Here is a 15,990-nt window from a genome sequence, read left to right as displayed (position 1 = left end):
TCACCATTGTGAATCTCTTCTGGAATATAAAATTCCGTTACGAACTTGATTTTGCCACAGTTGTCAGAGTGTCGCCACGTTTTGGGGTCTTACTTTTCTGCATGATTCTCAGCCTGATTTTCATTGTTGTAGATTTGCTTTCGGTCACACCTGTGATTAATATCGGTGTCATCAATCCTTTTTGGAAGTTTGCTTTCATTTTCAAATGTTTCACCGACAGTATCATTCTTGACGACTTCAAGGCGTCTCTGGACAGACTGAGTCAACATCGTCTAGCCCAGATTCTTCCCTTCAACATCATGGGCAGCACGAGCTGCGAGCACGAATTTCGCCACAAGGCTGGGGCATATAAGGCGGTGTGGCTTAGTGGGGGTCAGTTGCAATCTGATTCAAGCCAAGTCAACAATACCCTTTCTAGAACGAAGGAGATCGAGCTCTTAGATGATGGTGACTTGAGTTATCCACCTCCTATAGTTGTCCGTCACATAGAAGACCGAACCTGAGTTTGTTGTTCACTTGATGCTTCATAGCCTTGATCATCGCCTTCTCGCCATGGGGCGACAGTAAGAATCATTCCATCAAATCTTACCAACACAGCTTCTGGATCGAGAGTCAGTTGAGTTCGTTCGCGTGAGCGGTGCAATCACCTTTCTGGGTTTCTTGCAAACCAAAATAGAACCCTACTGGAACGCTTCGCACAAGGAACGGTTTGAATTCGACTTGGTTGTGCTAACGGAGGCCCGATGATTGAGTCGGCTAGATGAGGAACAGCTTGGATTCGGTTAAGAGAATGACCTTCATGAACTTGTAGCTATCGGTGTTGAACGCCTCCAGAGCTAATGTTTGGCAGATATCCGATCTTTCAATTCCCATCCGTGATTGGTCCGGGCGATTAGCGGAGTAAATCCGCTCGCGGGACCTGGTTGCCAACACGCGACTGCTTAGCGCCCTGGTGACGGAGACAGCGATGGTTGCACCGCTCAGCTTGGAATGGCTGCATCCAACATACGACTCGGTTTACCGTCTTGCGGTAGCAGCCACGTGCACAGGTCTCGGTATGCTCTTTGCCCACCTCAATTCAATTCAACGCTCTTACTGATGCGATGCAGCTGCTCGACGCCACCGCCCCTGTCCTTCCTTACGCTTGACGAAACGAAGAGCACCTTCTCACGACCACGAAAGGCGTGATCAGCTTCACCCAGCAACGGTCCGTCGCGGCTGTCCCGAGATCTATATTTTTCCCGGCTGGACCCAGAACCCACGGCTCTTCTCTTGAAGCAAGACTGCCGGTGATCCTACAAAACTTGCTACAGCACCATGTTCTGATCGCGAACTGGTAGCCCCATACCCCACGTTTCTGCAAGTCTCGTATTGAGCCAAGCGCCCAGGACCATATCGCGACGTTGCGCCGTGTCGCATATCACAAGCAACAAGTATTCGCAATGGCTTCTCCACGTCTGTACTTCATCGACTCTCTGTTTTGTTCGCAACCGTAACTCACTGGGTATCCATAGTCTCCCCGGGCGACGAGGTCCAGTATACCGCCATTATCGATACCATTCTCGCGACTGCCGACCTTACGACCATCACGCGCAAAAAGATACGGGCTGGTCTCGAAAGGGCGCTCGGCGGCAAGGACCTCAGTGATCAGAAGGTGTGCAATGCGCACCTCGCTTCTCTCCAAGCAGCTACTGACTGACGACTCTTGTAGGACGCTATCAAGGCCCTGATCGAACAACGCTTTGACCACTTTACAGCTTCGGAACAAGCAGAAGAGGCCGATACACAAGTGAAGACGGAAGTATCGCCGCACGACTCGGACCCACAGTACGGCTACCACGACGAGGCGGCGGGCAGCGATGGGGAGGGAGAGCCCGCTCCGGCGAGGAAAAAGCAGAAGCGAGAAGCCTCCTCGGAGGATGCAGATGCGAAGCTAGCAGCTCAGCTTCAAGCGCAGGAGAACAGCATGGCACGCGGCCGTGCGACACGCGGCGCTAGCGTCCCGAAAAAGAGGAAAGCGCCCAAGAAGAAGAGCAGCAACAAAGTCAAAACAGGCGACGACAGTGATGTTGATGGCAGCGATGGCGCGGCACCCAAGCGCAAGCCCGGCGGCGGTTTCCAGAAACCCTTCAACCTAAGCTATCCCCTTGCAGAGCTATTGAAGGAGCCTCAGGTGCGATTCGACAGCAGCCCCCCATGCGGTGACTCTGCTAACACTTTTAACAGTTGTCGCGTCCCCAGGTTGTGAAAAAACTGTGGGAGCATATCAAAGGCAACAACCTGCAGGATCCGTCCAACAAGCGCCAGATTATATGCGACGCACCTATGGAGGCTGTATTCAAGCTCCCTAAAGTTGACATGTTTCAAATGAACAAGCTGATCGGCAGCCACCTATATCCGGTGGAGGAGGAACATTGAAAGAAGCTGATTCGAGGAGCGATCGCATCGAGACTGATTGGGCGTGACAGCGAATCCTTTCGCCATGAATATGGCTGCCCCGATGTATGGTACATGCCCAAATGAGTTGGCCGGAGGATGAACTGGGGCGCGTAGTTCTAAGTTCATGAGCAAAGCTAGAGACGCGGTCTTAGCACGAGACACTGCTCATTGATTTGTCACGCACCATAGGCCATAGGATAAGGAACATTTTATTGCAAGCCTCTTGTCCGAGTGGAGTCTACTCAGGAACGTCATGATCGTCGAAAGCACCTCGAATCCAAGGGCTAGGAACTTGCTTCATCAATATCAGGTCCTCATCATCACACAGTGGCGATAGGCGCTTCATTGTCTCGACACACTGCTTCTGCCATGTCCTTATCTCGTCGCCAATCCCGTAATCCATATCCAAGTATGAAACCAAGCACGAACTGATCCTGCGATGCGACTGAACGAAGGCAAGGGCGATTCCTGAGGCAGCACCTGCATGAGGCTATCACCAACAGTGTTTACCGAGCTGAGGGACCTGGTGGAAGGAAATGTGCACCACATAGCACTCTCAATCCTTTATCCCCCTACGCAATTTTGATTCCTAGCGAAACGACAGGGGACCAAGATCGGCGTATATGGGCTTGGAGCGTGTAAAAGCTCCTGGCTCCATGATGGTCCTTGTTCTGGAGAGCGTTAGAGGAGACCGACTACCTTTTTCTGATGACTCCCTGCCGACAAGAGTCAGTCATCACGTCGAACCGGCTAATCCTCGGCCAGAGCTTCGGTCGGCGAGTGACCCCTCCATCCACCAATCCCCACCCACACCTTCGTCCGTCGACCCCACGCTGATAATTTGTGTCTACGACCCAGAAACCTCAAGAGGCAAAAGTATTAAGGAAGGAATTCAAAATCACAAAGAGCAAAACCAAGCCTGAAGTCTTGACTTTGAAGCTTCAATTCAAATCAAACGAGACAGTCTAAACGCTTATCCCATATCTGCAACGCGATACCATGGCCTCGACCGAAGCTGGGGCCGCTGACAGTACGGCGTCCCGAGGCGGACAACGAAACCGAGGCAGGGGACGTTCGGAAGGCGGCGCATCAAGAGGTAGCAACAACACTTCTCGAGGCCGAGGTCAGCGAACGCGAGGACGCGGCGGCGGCACCCACAATCGCGGCGAAAATCAGTTGAAACCCAGCAGTACGACAGCTCAATCGACGCAAGATGTCACTCCGCCGACCCAGGGGAACGCTCCACCTCCGACAAGCGATGGCAAGGCGGCAGAGGGTGTCCCCAGTACGTCAGACGGTGACGAGGTGTGCTTCATTTGCGCCGACCCCATCAAGTTTCACTCGATTGCACCCTGCAACCACAAGACCTGCCACATTTGCGGCCTTCGTATGAGGGCTCTGTACAAGACAACAGACTGCCCCCATTGCCGAGTGAGTTCTTCCCTCTGTTACGTTGCAGTTCGAAGCTAACATGGTTTTCACAGACCGCTGCCCCCTTTGTTATTTTCACAGAAGATCCTCTAAAGCGGTACGAAGAATACACCGACAGCGACATTACGAGTCTAGATAACAACATCGGCATCAAGTACGCCAGCGAAGAGATTGTTGGCGATACGGTGGTCCTTCTCCGATACAACTGTCCTGCTGACGACTGCCTTTTTGCTGGCTTAGGCTGGCCTGATCTCCACCGACATGTCCGTTCGGCGCACCAGCGCAAGATGTGTGACCTCTGCACGCGCAATAAGAAGGTTTTTACGCACGAGCACGAGCTCTTCGCGGACAAGGAGCTCGAGAAGCACATGAGACATGGTGACGATAAGCCAGGGGCACTTGACCAGACTGGCTTCAAGGGCCATCCGCTCTGTGGCTTCTGCGGACAACGCTTCTACGACGACGACAAACTGTACGACCACTGCCGCGAGAAGCATGAGAGGTGTTTCATCTGCGACCGGAGAGACTCGCGACACCCGCATTACTACCTCAACTACCAAGCTCTCGAGCAGCACTTCTCCAAAGATCACTACCCGTGCCTTGATCGCGAATGCCAGGAGCGCAAGTTCGTCGTCTTTGAATCCGAGCTTGATCTCAAGGCCCACCAACTGAGTGAACATGGGAACACTTTGTCCAAGGATGTTAGGAGAGACGCAAGGATCGTCGACATGGCTGGATTCGACTTCCGGCCCGCATACCAAGAGGAGCGGAGAAGTGGTGGCGCCAACAGGAGGGAAGGCCGTGCAGGTCGTGGACGAGGGCGCGATCCCAACGCTGAGCCGTTACCTCAAAGTTCGGCGCAACCTATGCGGCGCGATGAGATAGCTTACCAGAGGCAACTTGCCATTCACTCAGCACAGTCGGTGAGCAACCGTACGTTTGGCGGACAACTGTCAGCAGCACCGCCGGCTGCGACTGCTACTCGTCAAACTGGTGCCACCGCCCGACCTGCCAACGCCGCCTCTTCCGCATCGCAACACCAATCCGAGGCCTCAGACGCCTTGGGTCAGCTGACAATGGACCCTGCGACCGCGACGCCGGCAGACCGCGCCCGCATGGCTCGCCACAGTTCCGTTATTGAGCGTGCTTCGAACCTGCTCGGCCAAGATCAGGCCAAGATGAACACCTTTCGCCAACATATTTCCTCCTACCGTCAGAACAAGATGACGGCGCCGCAACTGATTGACGCCTTCTTCTCACTGTTTGTCGACACATCATCTAATGCCCTAGGCACACTGGTCCGCGAGGTGGCCGACCTGTTCGAGGACCAGACGAAAGCACGGGGGATTCAGAAGGCCTGGCAGGACTGGCGCGCCATCAACGAGGATTACCCGTCCCTTCCCGGTCTCGGCGGCATGCAGGGCGCAACGACCTCATCGAGCGGCTGGGCATCCGCTGCCACGGCTTCGGCAGTGATGCCTTCGGCCGCTCCTAGCCAGAACCAGAAGCACTCGAACCGTGTTCTCCGCCTCAAGAACAGCACGCGCAGGTCCAGCGCCGGCGGCATCAGCAGCGGGCCTACCCCCTCCACATCTACCGCCGCCACCAGCTGGTCCGCGGCACCGGTGTCAAGAGCCCCGCCCTCTTCCAATGCGTTCCCTTCCCTGGCTGCCGCCGCTGCGACTCCTGCTTCTTCTACTTCGTCGGCATCAGCGTCGCGTCCGTCATGGATCGGCCCCAACAACCATGCTCAGGGCAACACAAAAGCCAAGGCGCGAGTTGGCAACACCCCAGATAACTTCCCCGCTCTGCCAGCGGCGGCGAAGCCCCAGACAACAATCTTTGGGTATGGTACGGGCCGTGGCGTCCGTCGAGACTTCGGAGTTACGCGGGACACAGGCTTCAGCTGGGGATCGGGAGCAGAAGGCAGTGCCGATGCCAGCGCCAACCCATCCGAGCGAGAGGACGAGGGGGGCGAGAGTGTCGGGGGTAAGAAGAAGAAGGGGAACAAGGGTAAGAAGGTCCTGGTGCAATGGGGTTAGTTAAGGACATGTCAAGCATCGAGCATACAGCGTCGATTTGGTGAAAACGGAGTTGCCGTGTTGTCGGGCCATTCTACACGAGCTAAATATACCAGAGTCTACGGGTTCACTACAAACACCAAGGATTAAAGCAATGAGAGGCAATGGTACATCCCTAAAACATTTGTGTCCAGCAGCGGCCCTCAGAGGCCTGCGGGTTCATAGTACTCCCTGAAGCGATCCGTCGAATCCCATCTCACATCCCACACCACGTTCCAGCACGCCAGAAGCAGCCCCGGAAACCTGATGGTCCAGAACGCCAGGTACCCCTCGGGCAGCGGACCGACAGCACGTTTGAGAGTGTCGGGCATGTCTTCGTAATGGTTTCTCTTGTTTCGAAGTGCCCGGAGGAGGTCCAAAAGCCGTGGACCGTTGTACTTGCGTTGCTTGCCCAATGAATCAACGAATTCGCGTGGGAGGTGGCGGAGAAAGTCGCCCCGCGTGACGTCTGGGGCGTGAGACTCCAATTCGCTGAGGTGAGCGCTAGGCGGGTCGCGCGGTTCCTTCTCAAAGTGGTCGGACACATCACACAGGAAAGCCAGTCTCTTCTTGGCCGACCAGAAGAAGGGATGGGCCATGACATCGCGTGTTGATGGCCGCGACTTCGGATCCCCGTTGAGCATGCTGCCAATGAGGTCCTTGGCCTCATATGCAAAGTCCCCGAGAGCATCCAACGGCGCCAGGTTGTAGTTGCCCTTGCGAATGTTCACCTCTCGCATATACCTGTCGCCGCAGTCGAAGGGGTGTAATCCATTCGTCAAAACATAATAAAAGACTAGGCCCAGACTAAAAATGTCAATGGACCGCGTAGCGCGACGGTTGGGCAGCATCTCCGAGTTGACTAGAACAGTGCCAGACCCGCTGTTGATGCTGACGTCCGTAAGGGGATCCTTGTCATCGTCAACGAGAAGCTCAGGAGCTCGCCAGCCTGTGGTGCCGGCGGCCCGTCCGGTGGTGGCACCGAAAGACGACTGACCACCCTCAAGCTTCTTACAAAGGCCAAAGTCGGAGACAAGCAGGCGAGGGCGGCCATCCTTGCCCGTATTGACCAGGATGTTTTGCGGCTTCAGATCCCGGTGAACGATGCGAAGGTTATGCAAGTGATCGATGCCATTTGTAATCTGATAGAGGACGCCAGGCAAATCGGCCCTACCAGCGGCAGCTACCTTGGGGAAACGCCCAGGCCGCTCAACAACGTCAGCAAGGGACGCCGCGCATCGCTCGAGGGCAATGTAGAGGAAACCATCACGGAATTCTTGTGCGTAATATCGAATGACTGGACACTGTCAGCGGTCGGCTACATGATGACGTACATTGCACTTACCATTCGGATGGTCATCACTCTCGCGGAGAAGACGTGTTTCTTGTGACGCAATGTCGTAAAACTGAATAAGCATACGCTTAACAGCGACCTCGCGACCATCGAACTTGCCAGCGAAGACAAGTGTTCCGTTGCTGCCCGTGCCAAGCTGGTTATCCGTGTCCACCTCAATGTTGCCCAGCTTGATAACGGGGCCGGTGACAGATTGCATGTCGTTGGCAACAGTGACGACATCGGGCTCTAACTTTGGTGATCCTCCCAGCTTCTGAGCGTTTTTGACAGCATCCTCCACGGTAGTGGCAGGCGGATCATCGTCACGAGACTGAGACATTTCGCGCTTCTTCGCAGCACCTTTGCGATGCTTCACACCACCCCTCCTGCCACGATGTGCCTTGGCCTTCTTCTTCTCGGCAGGTGTGCCCGGTTCGAGCTCAGCCTTGCTGGAAGATTCATTCGACTCAGGCGAGTCGGAAGCTTGAGTGGCTGAAGCCTCCCTATCATATTCTTTCTTGTCGCGGCTCTCTGTAGCAGATGGGGCTGGGCCTTCATTGTCTGTCGTGGAAACGATATCATCTGTCTGGACAGGTGGTACCTCTCTTGCCTGGGTTTGGGCTGACTCCATCGGAGCAACCTTGTCGTCCGACTTGCCAATGATTTCATCCGATTTCGACAAGGGCAGGATCCTGCCATCAATGGAATGATTGGGCGTTGGTTCAGGCGTCGGATCGCCAGCTTCAGAACGGTGGTCGCGCTGGAGCAGCCACTTGTTTGATTTGTTCTTGTACCACCGTATCAGATCCTTGTGGTAGAAGAAGAAGGCGCCAACAAGAACGATGATAAGAACAGGATTGCTCAGCAGATCGCGAACGCTATTGGCGGCCTGCTGAGGGATAGATTTGACCTTTTCTACAATGTTGTGCGGATCAAGAGGGTCAAGGATCTCGTCAGGCACCACGGAGGGCAAGGCGGCATCATCCTGAGAGTCCATGGCAGGATGCGAGATGGGGCTGCCTGGTAGGGTCGGCGGCTGCACTTGGCCGCGGTCGTGGTTGGCTTGCTTGAAGTTATGCCTCCCAATCATGGCGTCGGCCTTTTGGCTTTGAGTAAGACGACTCCAAGGCCGGTTGAACGAGCCCCAGTCAGACCGCGATGTCAATGCTGGTGGCGAGTCCACGATCAATGGATATGAGTAGCCAGAGAGCGCATACCAACTACCAGCATCGGTCTGGTTCAGGAAGACATGGCTGCCCCGCATACGAGCGGTGACCTCATCCTTGGGTGCAGGGATGGGTTGGGGGAGAACCAACAAGTCTGGGTTCTTGTCAGGTGTGGCACCCCAGGGGCGACACACGTCGAAGACACGAGCAACAGGTGCTGCGAATTGGTGGCTAAAGAGTGGCTGGTCCTCGGGATCAAAGGCGTAGACACGACCATCATGACGGCTGCTGTGATAGCGGTTATCAAGCGTCCGGCTGTATGAGTCGACGAGGTCCTTATCAAAATTGTTAGGCGTCCATTCAGAGTAATTGAGCTTGGCAATGGCGCGTCCATCTTTGCGCGTGATGGCCACTTCGTACTCCGTACGGCCGAGTGTGATGGTCCCCATGACACTGCACTCTTCCGAATCAACATCAGAGAGGGCATTGGGCCGCAGGCAGCTCTCCTCATTTATGTGCGATCCGCTGGACCCGAACCACTTGAGAACCCTGCCAGTCGCGGCGTCGATGGTGATCATGGTCGTCTTCTTGGCGCCAGTATAGATCACGGGTGGGTCGTCGTTGGCGAGGGGGGATAGGTCCTCAACGAGACGCTTCATGGTGAGCCCAGTTGGCACGAGCGCAGGCTCGCTGGCGCCAGTCATCCAGATGTAGAGACTGCCGTCGCGGGTGGGCTCGACAGCCCATATATAATGGTCGACGTCTTGATGGTCCTCATCGAGGTCTGACGCGTTCAGTCGGAAGTGTTCTGTCTGGACCATGGGTTGCTCGACCTCAAGGTGCCACCGCTGCGCGCCAGAGCGGCGGTCACTGGCATAGAGGTCCCCATCGACGGTCGCCAATAGTATGAAGTCTTCCACTTCCCATTCCTCCAGACTCCGCGCTCGTTGCGGCGATGAGATGCCAGACCCGCCATTGAGGTGGGCGCTGGGTCGATATCCGGGGGAAGGTGCTCGCACGGACTGAGCCGGAGCCAAAGTTGCGACGGCGCGCGCATCGTTCTTGTTTTTCTTGGTGTTGATAATTATGTTTCTCTTCTTCTTGTTGTGATTGTTGTTATCATCCATGACCGTGTCCTCGCGTAGTTTCGAGGTCAGAGCGTCGGCAGCAGCGACGTCATTGTCAGTCTCGGCCCAGACATCGCCAGCCAGGGCATCAAAGCCTTCGTGCCCGTGAGCGCTGCGGGCATTGTGCTGCTGATCGGCATGCCGTACATGATGCAGTGACTGCGCACCGGCCTGTTGCTGCTGTTGCTGTTGGCTTTCGACAAGCGGCAGACACGTCAGGAAGAGGACGGCAAGGGCGAGGAGAGATTTTCGCTGTTGGGCTCCGGACCGCCCTTCGCCTGGTGGTCGTCGGAGCATGGTGCGATTCGATGGATTGACGAGTCACATTTAGGCCTGGTGAGATGGGAGGTGCTCGCGTCGAGACATAGAGGTTGTGCGGTTGCGTTTGGTCGGGAGGGTGATGGGCGCGCCGGGGAAAGTCGTACGTAAATGGACCTAGAGGGTCGTACCTTAGGTTGAATGGTGAGGGGCTGCGTGTGGATGCAGTTCCAGGCAGCCTGTCGTGGTTTTGGATGGGCGTCCGTGATACTATTGATGAATGGCCGGGCTTTCTAGGCTTCCGTTGATGAAATGCGTTGCTGTCCTCAACTCCAGATGGATGTCGTGCTGAGCAGGATAGAATCGAGTTGGGGGAGGGAAGTGGGTGGAATTCAATGGAGGTTGCGGGAGGTCGGTAGAGCTGGGCCTCTTCTCCTTGTGTGTGTGACATGGAGTGAGCCCCGGGCAGTGGCCATCTGTGCTTGAAAAGGGAGCCTTGGAAGCCTACCGGTACCTTAGGTACCTAGGTACCTAGGTACAGTATCCAAGCGGGTATGATGTGGAGTGGAGGGGGCGGCGGTTGGCTGATCAGGTCTGGTTTTTCGCCCTCACGCCGTCTCGTCTTACAGGGTTGGGATCCTGCTACCACGACCACCTGGAGGAAGGGGGAGGTAGGCGGGAGGGGTGGCCCTGCCTAGGCTCTTGGAGGGTCACACCATGGTGGGGGCTAACGTGGTGCAGCATTCAGGGTGACCGTTCAAATAACACTGTGACGTGTGATGGCAGATTGCTGCAAAAGTGCCAGCTGGGCGACAGTGCGAAGGGAGCACATGAAACGAAGACGTGCCCTAAACTTTCGTGGGCGGCTCGTGCACGGGTCTTACTTAGTGGCTTCACGGGCTGGGGTGGAGACTCGGTTCACTGGAGTACTCATGCACCTGCTCTCCTGTTGAAGATGCTCTCGCACGTCCTACTGCGTCTTTCACGCAAGCCCCATATGCGAACCCGCCAGTACCTAGCTGCGGGAGTTGCCATAGGTCCCCACCTTCATCATGTCAAGGCACAACTCCTCCACACGAGCAACGGCCGCCGTCACATGCTTTCCGCGTCTTCAAGTCCATGAAAGTGGTTGATCAGCAACCGTATACTCAGTAGGTCTTTGGTGAGTGTGACCCATAATTGAACATTACGACTTGTATTCAAGCATCGTGTGCGAGGGGTGCATCGCAGACAGCCAGTCAATATTACATGGATCAGCCCAGTTTTTGTCGCGATGCTCTGTTACTCATGCGACGTGAAACTATCCGGAATCTTGTTGGAAATTGTTGTACGTGCCAACGTGGGACGGGCAGCCGTAACGCTGACTCTAAGTATCTACCTACCTTACCTAGGTAGGTAGCCCACTGTCTTAAACACATACATGTACATGGAGCAAGGAGCCCCAAGTGTGAGACTGGTTTGTCGGATCATAACGCCATGTATCCAATCCTTCGAGTGTCTGATCTGTGCGCGTCATGGCTCTCGGGGCCGGAAATTCGAGCATAGCGACACAGCCCTACATTCACCAGTTGTACGGCATCACTGGCTGTGTTTGGCTCCCTACCTACCTAGGTACCTACCTACCTATGCTAGAGAACACATGGCGCGTGCCATTCAAATACCACGGACGACATTAGACTCCGGTACCCCCACCGATTGAAAGCACCGCCATACACGCGGCGTTTCGGTAACATCGCAAATTATATTTCTCCCAAACTCCTGCGAGAGTGTAGCATATACCACCCGACCAAAGCATCATTCGTACGATTAAGAAGTACGAGCGCAGTATTTCGTATCAGCTCAAGTCAACTCGGTCCACATCCCCGGTAGTTACTTCTCAAGTAGGTACTCATCATGGTTTAGCTGAGGTAGTAACGCCTAGTAATTCAGACACGTTGTGCGACTAAATTTGGCAAAGCTTTGGCAATCAAGAATTCCAACAGAAACTATGTACAAAGCTAAATACGTGGTTCCTCACGCAGCATACTAATTCTTTCAGTGGCCCATCATTGTTCATCTGTATGTCTTTATTGCTCAGTCCGAGAATCCTGTTTAGGCTAATTAATTTGGCTGATGGAGCAATTCAGGCTATCCACAGCTTTCTGCTGAGTTTCCATAACCAGTTTCATTCCCTTTCCACAGGACCAAAGCTTGCCGATTTGGCTGTCTGGCCGCCATGGTATCACGAGGCCTTCACTCTCGAGAAGGTCACGACTACCATGGCACCACGGCTAATCCTTTCAACGATACAGTGCCATAAGAGACCTCGTGGCAAAGACTTAGCATCGGGCAAAGATGGATTGAGCGAACAGCGTATAGGTATCGGCGTGGTTAAGGTTCTGAGCGGCGGTCAGGCTCTGCACAAAGTTGTACCCGTAACCACCACAGTCGGAAGTGCCGGCAATCTGGCTCATGTGCGTCATCTCATGCAGATGGTCCTCTGTTGGTCCTGAGCATGGCAGCGGCTGCTAGTAGGGGGCATCTGGTTGAAGAAGGTGTCGCTGTTGACCATGAAGCTCTGCGAGGGCAGCGCATAGGCGATGACACCGGGCTTGCATGGGTTGTAACGTCGGTGCAGCAGTATGTCGAGATGCCAGAAGTCGTGGAAGGTCATCGGCATCCTGTCCACGCTCGTGGACTCGGTAGGTTGTCACCGAGTTCCGGCGGTGTAATCGGCTAGAGACTCACTTTCAGAACAAGATCTCGACTAACCACTATTGTGCCTTTACAGCTTGAGCATTAATCATCAGATATTGTAGATCAGAGTACTGAATCTTTCTGAATAACCGTGTGCTATCAGCTACTGGAAGTCAATGTGGTACCCAAGAGCATTGCACCCTCGCCTCCAGCTCAATCGTCTAGGATAGATAAAGAAGCGGAACAGTAGAACGCCAATCATGTCTCCGACTGGAAGGTCGATTATACTACAAACAAAGGGCTCCAAGGCGGCAAAAGGGCACCCAGACTGATCGACGAGCCAGAACACGTAGACTTTGAGACGAAACGCCCCAATGAAGGGGCCCTGTCGCTTCCAAGCGGACGAAGGATGGACTGAGCCGTGCAGGGAAATTCTTCGTCGCATAATTGACCGCTCCAATGAACAACGGCAGTCGCTGCGCAGCACCGTTGACAGATCGACAGCCAAGCCTTATGATGCAAAGCCGACTTGAACCAGCAATGACAAGCCCGCATGTGGGCTTGGTGCTAAGGGGTTATAGAAAGACTGAATGTGCGCCAGTTGGCCAGAAGCGCCGTCCAGAAGCATTCAAGCTCCTGTCAAGGGGAGCGCCACTGGGACCGAGGACTAGGAACCACAATGTCTACCCGTATATTCTTTGTTCTTGTCAGCGGCGGCTCAATCAACGGAGCATGGCCTAGTTGTAGGTGATCTGGTCTGTCACCAGTGTGCCGGCATCGCCGGATTCCCAGTCAATTGAGACATCAGCGTGGTGGTTCGATGAGACTGCTTATTGCCGAAAAGGCAGTGTCAGTCGATGACGATGAACCCGTCCCTCGAGATCATGATGAATGACGATGAACAACATCGACTTGAGTATCATGAGTCGGCAGGCGCGCCGCTTACAACTAGTGCCGCACCATGCTAGCAGGCAGCTGCCAAACATGTGGAGAATACACATCAAAGCGAGGGCCAGGGACGAGTTTCGGCAGAAGAAACGACCCGCGCTGGCGAATCTATAATGTTGTCGTCGAGCATCCCCCTGGTGGGTTCATGATACGTGCTGCCCAGACAATAGGTGGACTAGCGAGACGAACCGCAAAAGCCCAAGTTTATGTTGCTGTGATAGCTGTTGTCGTCGTCTCATATGAGGAGCCTCACGAACGGGGGTGCAGCCGCGATATAGCGCGGGTGACTGGGGTTCGCCGGCATGAAAGACGGCAAAGCCGCCGATTGTTGTGGGGAAGCATGTTGCGGTCAAGAGACTGCCGGAGGCGCGTGATTCGGAGATTTGAGGAGCAGGAGTCATGTTTGGGAGTCATGATGGTCGTCATCTGCTATTGGCGTGTGGCATGTCGTTGTCGACCTTCCATTTTCGTGCCGTGGCCCGATAAGGTCATGCCTCCGATAGGCAACCAGAACAGCCTCCATGGACGACGGGCCACATCATCGAGAGTGAAAGGGACCTTGCCGCCTGCGTCGGCATTAGACTGTCGTCTTTGCCCGGAAAGAGCAGGTGTGGGACAGAGGTGGAGTGCGCACTCGAATGTCATACTTCCGGGGGGTGGTGAGGGGCCGTTGCTGTGAAGAAAGTAGAAAGTTGGTCAGCCACAGAACAAGCTTATCTGGCAGATCAGGGACCATCGACCTTCTCTCAAACCATTTAAATCCCACCAACCGCCCCATCCCTTTAGTGCCCAAATTTGACCTCAGTACTTTGTATGATCGATAGCTAAATGGCAGAAAACATAGGTCGTCCATTGAATTAAAGGACATAGCGAACTGTACATCTAGATGCGTGTGCGTTAAGGTATGTTTCACAGACGTACCCGCCCTCAATCATGTACTGACCTAGTACCTGCTTACATGTAGATCAAAGCTCTTTAGGTAGGTGGTGATCATTTGATGTACTGAGGCCGAATTTGGGCACTAAAGGGAAGCTGTTGTCGCTGAACTCGACGTTCTTTAGCCCCGGCACTTCATCAAGGCCTACAGGTTTCGCCCATAAGATCAGCAGAACTCAACCGCAGTTCGACCAGCACCCGATTTTAGTGCTAGTGCCTGTTGGTAGCGTTGTCGATCTGTTCCGTCCTTCCCCATTGACGACTGGCCTTTGATCGATTTTGGTCAAGACGCGTATTTCCCGACAAATCTTACGATATTGGGAGACTCCCAACTGGAGTGAAAAGCACTCGGCCCATCACCACTTCATCCAGGGCTTTTCCGGCAGAGCCCCGTCGTTACCTTAACGTCATTGGGTCGCCAGACAGCGAGCATAGAAAGTGTTAGGAGTTCACAGGCCTTCCCCTCCTGCGCGCACAGTTACACTTCATACTCTCTCATATTCAGTCATTGTCACAGTACGGCATGAGCTCCCAAAGCCGCAACAACCCGTTCCGCGCTGCTATCATCGTCTTCACTTTCGTAGCGGCCATCACCCTTTGGCGCTACAGCAGCGGCAGCACAACCAGCACCGCCACCGCATCCCGCACAGCACCCGATTCCCCAGTCATGGCTGTCAGCAAAGACCACCCGAACGCGCTGTCCAAGCTCGCCGTCGACATTCGCCAGACGGCCACGTCGCCGCCAACGCTCGCGGTCAAGGTGACCAACAACTACGACAGCCCGCTGACGATTCTCACCTGGGAGTCGCCCCTCGACCCCGCCGCCATCGCCCTTGGCCTCCTCTCCATCACTCCCGCCGGCGCCGACAAGCCCCTCGACCTGCCAATCGTGCAGTTCCGCCGCGTCATGCCACCCGAGCCGGATAACCTCGTCACCCTCCAGCCGGGCGAGAGCCGCGGCCAGGACCTCGTTCTCAAGGAGCCCGCCGTGCCTGTCGGCGAGCTTGGTGGGAAGGCCAGCATCTACATCCAGGGTTCCTGGTCCAGCGTGTGGCCGACGACAGCCGACAAGCTGACGCCCGAAGAGTTGGAGAAGCTGCAGTTTGGGGACTCTGTGCTATCTGGTGGCGAGTTCAAGAGCGACGCCCTCGAGGTGACGGTGGGCTAGCCACCTTGCCTATGCGTTCCCTGTGCCTTCTTCTTGGCACAGCTACCCTGATGATTCCACGAAACAATGACGAGGCTCGCTTTCACAGAAGCTACCATCTACTATGCAGTGACATGTTGACAACCGTGAATATTGACGAATTAGATACCGCAACAATCAGACGTCCATGTCATGTCGGTGGCGCGTGACGTTTTGCGACTGGACCACCATATCACCCCGCTTTCAGCTGGCGAGGGGTCGTAAAAAGGACCGGCACCCCCGGATGTTTGACCCCATGTTTCCCTCCCTCTCCTAGGTCCTATATGACCAGGCGCTTGGTCATCGTACTGGCTGTCATATTCCAGAATCCAGCATGCACACAGGCCTTTGTCGCAGTGTTGCCCGTCATTACGCCTCTCACATCTCTATCCAGCACAGGACTGATCTCAGATATAGCTTTGCAAAATCG

General features: G+C 54.8%; 6 protein-coding genes across 6 annotated transcripts; 4 read left to right on the top strand and 2 right to left on the bottom strand.

Moving 5' to 3' along the window:
- Nucleotides 1-990: 990 nt before the first annotated feature.
- Nucleotides 991-1,262, top strand: VDAG_02977 (uncharacterized protein; the record flags this gene model as incomplete). Its single annotated transcript, XM_009653630.1, has 2 exons — nucleotides 991-1,055; nucleotides 1,110-1,262. 2 exons carry the CDS (start codon nucleotides 991-993, stop codon nucleotides 1,186-1,188), a joined length of 144 nt encoding a protein of 47 aa, XP_009651925.1. The 3' UTR covers nucleotides 1,189-1,262.
- Nucleotides 1,263-1,442: 180 nt separating this feature from the next.
- On the top strand, nucleotides 1,443-2,418 carry VDAG_02976 (uncharacterized protein; the record flags this gene model as incomplete). The annotated part of the gene is made up of 4 exons (XM_009653629.1): nucleotides 1,443-1,455; nucleotides 1,515-1,654; nucleotides 1,712-2,173; nucleotides 2,227-2,418. The coding sequence occupies 4 exons, from the start codon at nucleotides 1,443-1,445 to the stop codon at nucleotides 2,416-2,418; spliced, it is 807 nt and encodes a 268-aa protein (XP_009651924.1).
- A 1,020-nt stretch (nucleotides 2,419-3,438) lies between these two features.
- Nucleotides 3,439-6,041, top strand: VDAG_02975 (zinc finger protein; the record flags this gene model as incomplete). Its single annotated transcript, XM_009653628.1, has 3 exons — nucleotides 3,439-3,870; nucleotides 3,924-5,907; nucleotides 6,010-6,041. 3 exons carry the CDS (start codon nucleotides 3,439-3,441, stop codon nucleotides 6,039-6,041), a joined length of 2,448 nt encoding a protein of 815 aa, XP_009651923.1.
- A 53-nt stretch (nucleotides 6,042-6,094) lies between these two features.
- VDAG_02974 (serine/threonine-protein kinase/endoribonuclease IRE1) lies at nucleotides 6,095-9,853 on the bottom strand (the record flags this gene model as incomplete). Its single annotated transcript, XM_009653627.1, has 2 exons — nucleotides 6,095-7,227; nucleotides 7,276-9,853. The coding sequence occupies 2 exons, from the start codon at nucleotides 9,851-9,853 to the stop codon at nucleotides 6,095-6,097; spliced, it is 3,711 nt and encodes a 1,236-aa protein (XP_009651922.1).
- Nucleotides 9,854-12,132: 2,279 nt separating this feature from the next.
- Nucleotides 12,133-12,473, bottom strand: VDAG_02973 (uncharacterized protein; the record flags this gene model as incomplete). Its single annotated transcript, XM_009653626.1, has 2 exons — nucleotides 12,133-12,291; nucleotides 12,363-12,473. 2 exons carry the CDS (start codon nucleotides 12,471-12,473, stop codon nucleotides 12,133-12,135), a joined length of 270 nt encoding a protein of 89 aa, XP_009651921.1.
- Nucleotides 12,474-14,897: 2,424 nt separating this feature from the next.
- On the top strand, nucleotides 14,898-15,542 carry VDAG_02972 (uncharacterized protein; the record flags this gene model as incomplete). The annotated part of the gene is made up of 1 exon (XM_009653625.1): nucleotides 14,898-15,542. The coding sequence occupies one exon, from the start codon at nucleotides 14,898-14,900 to the stop codon at nucleotides 15,540-15,542; it is 645 nt and encodes a 214-aa protein (XP_009651920.1).
- Nucleotides 15,543-15,990: the final 448 nt, after the last annotated feature.

The sequence above is a fragment of the Verticillium dahliae genome, genomic scaffold, assembly GCF_000150675.1.
Source record: "Verticillium dahliae VdLs.17 supercont1.4 genomic scaffold, whole genome shotgun sequence".
NCBI classification, from domain to species: Eukaryota; Fungi; Ascomycota; class Sordariomycetes; order Glomerellales; family Plectosphaerellaceae; genus Verticillium; species Verticillium dahliae.
Note: the sequence above shows the minus strand (reverse complement) of the source record. Positions and strands in the feature narration are given on the sequence as shown.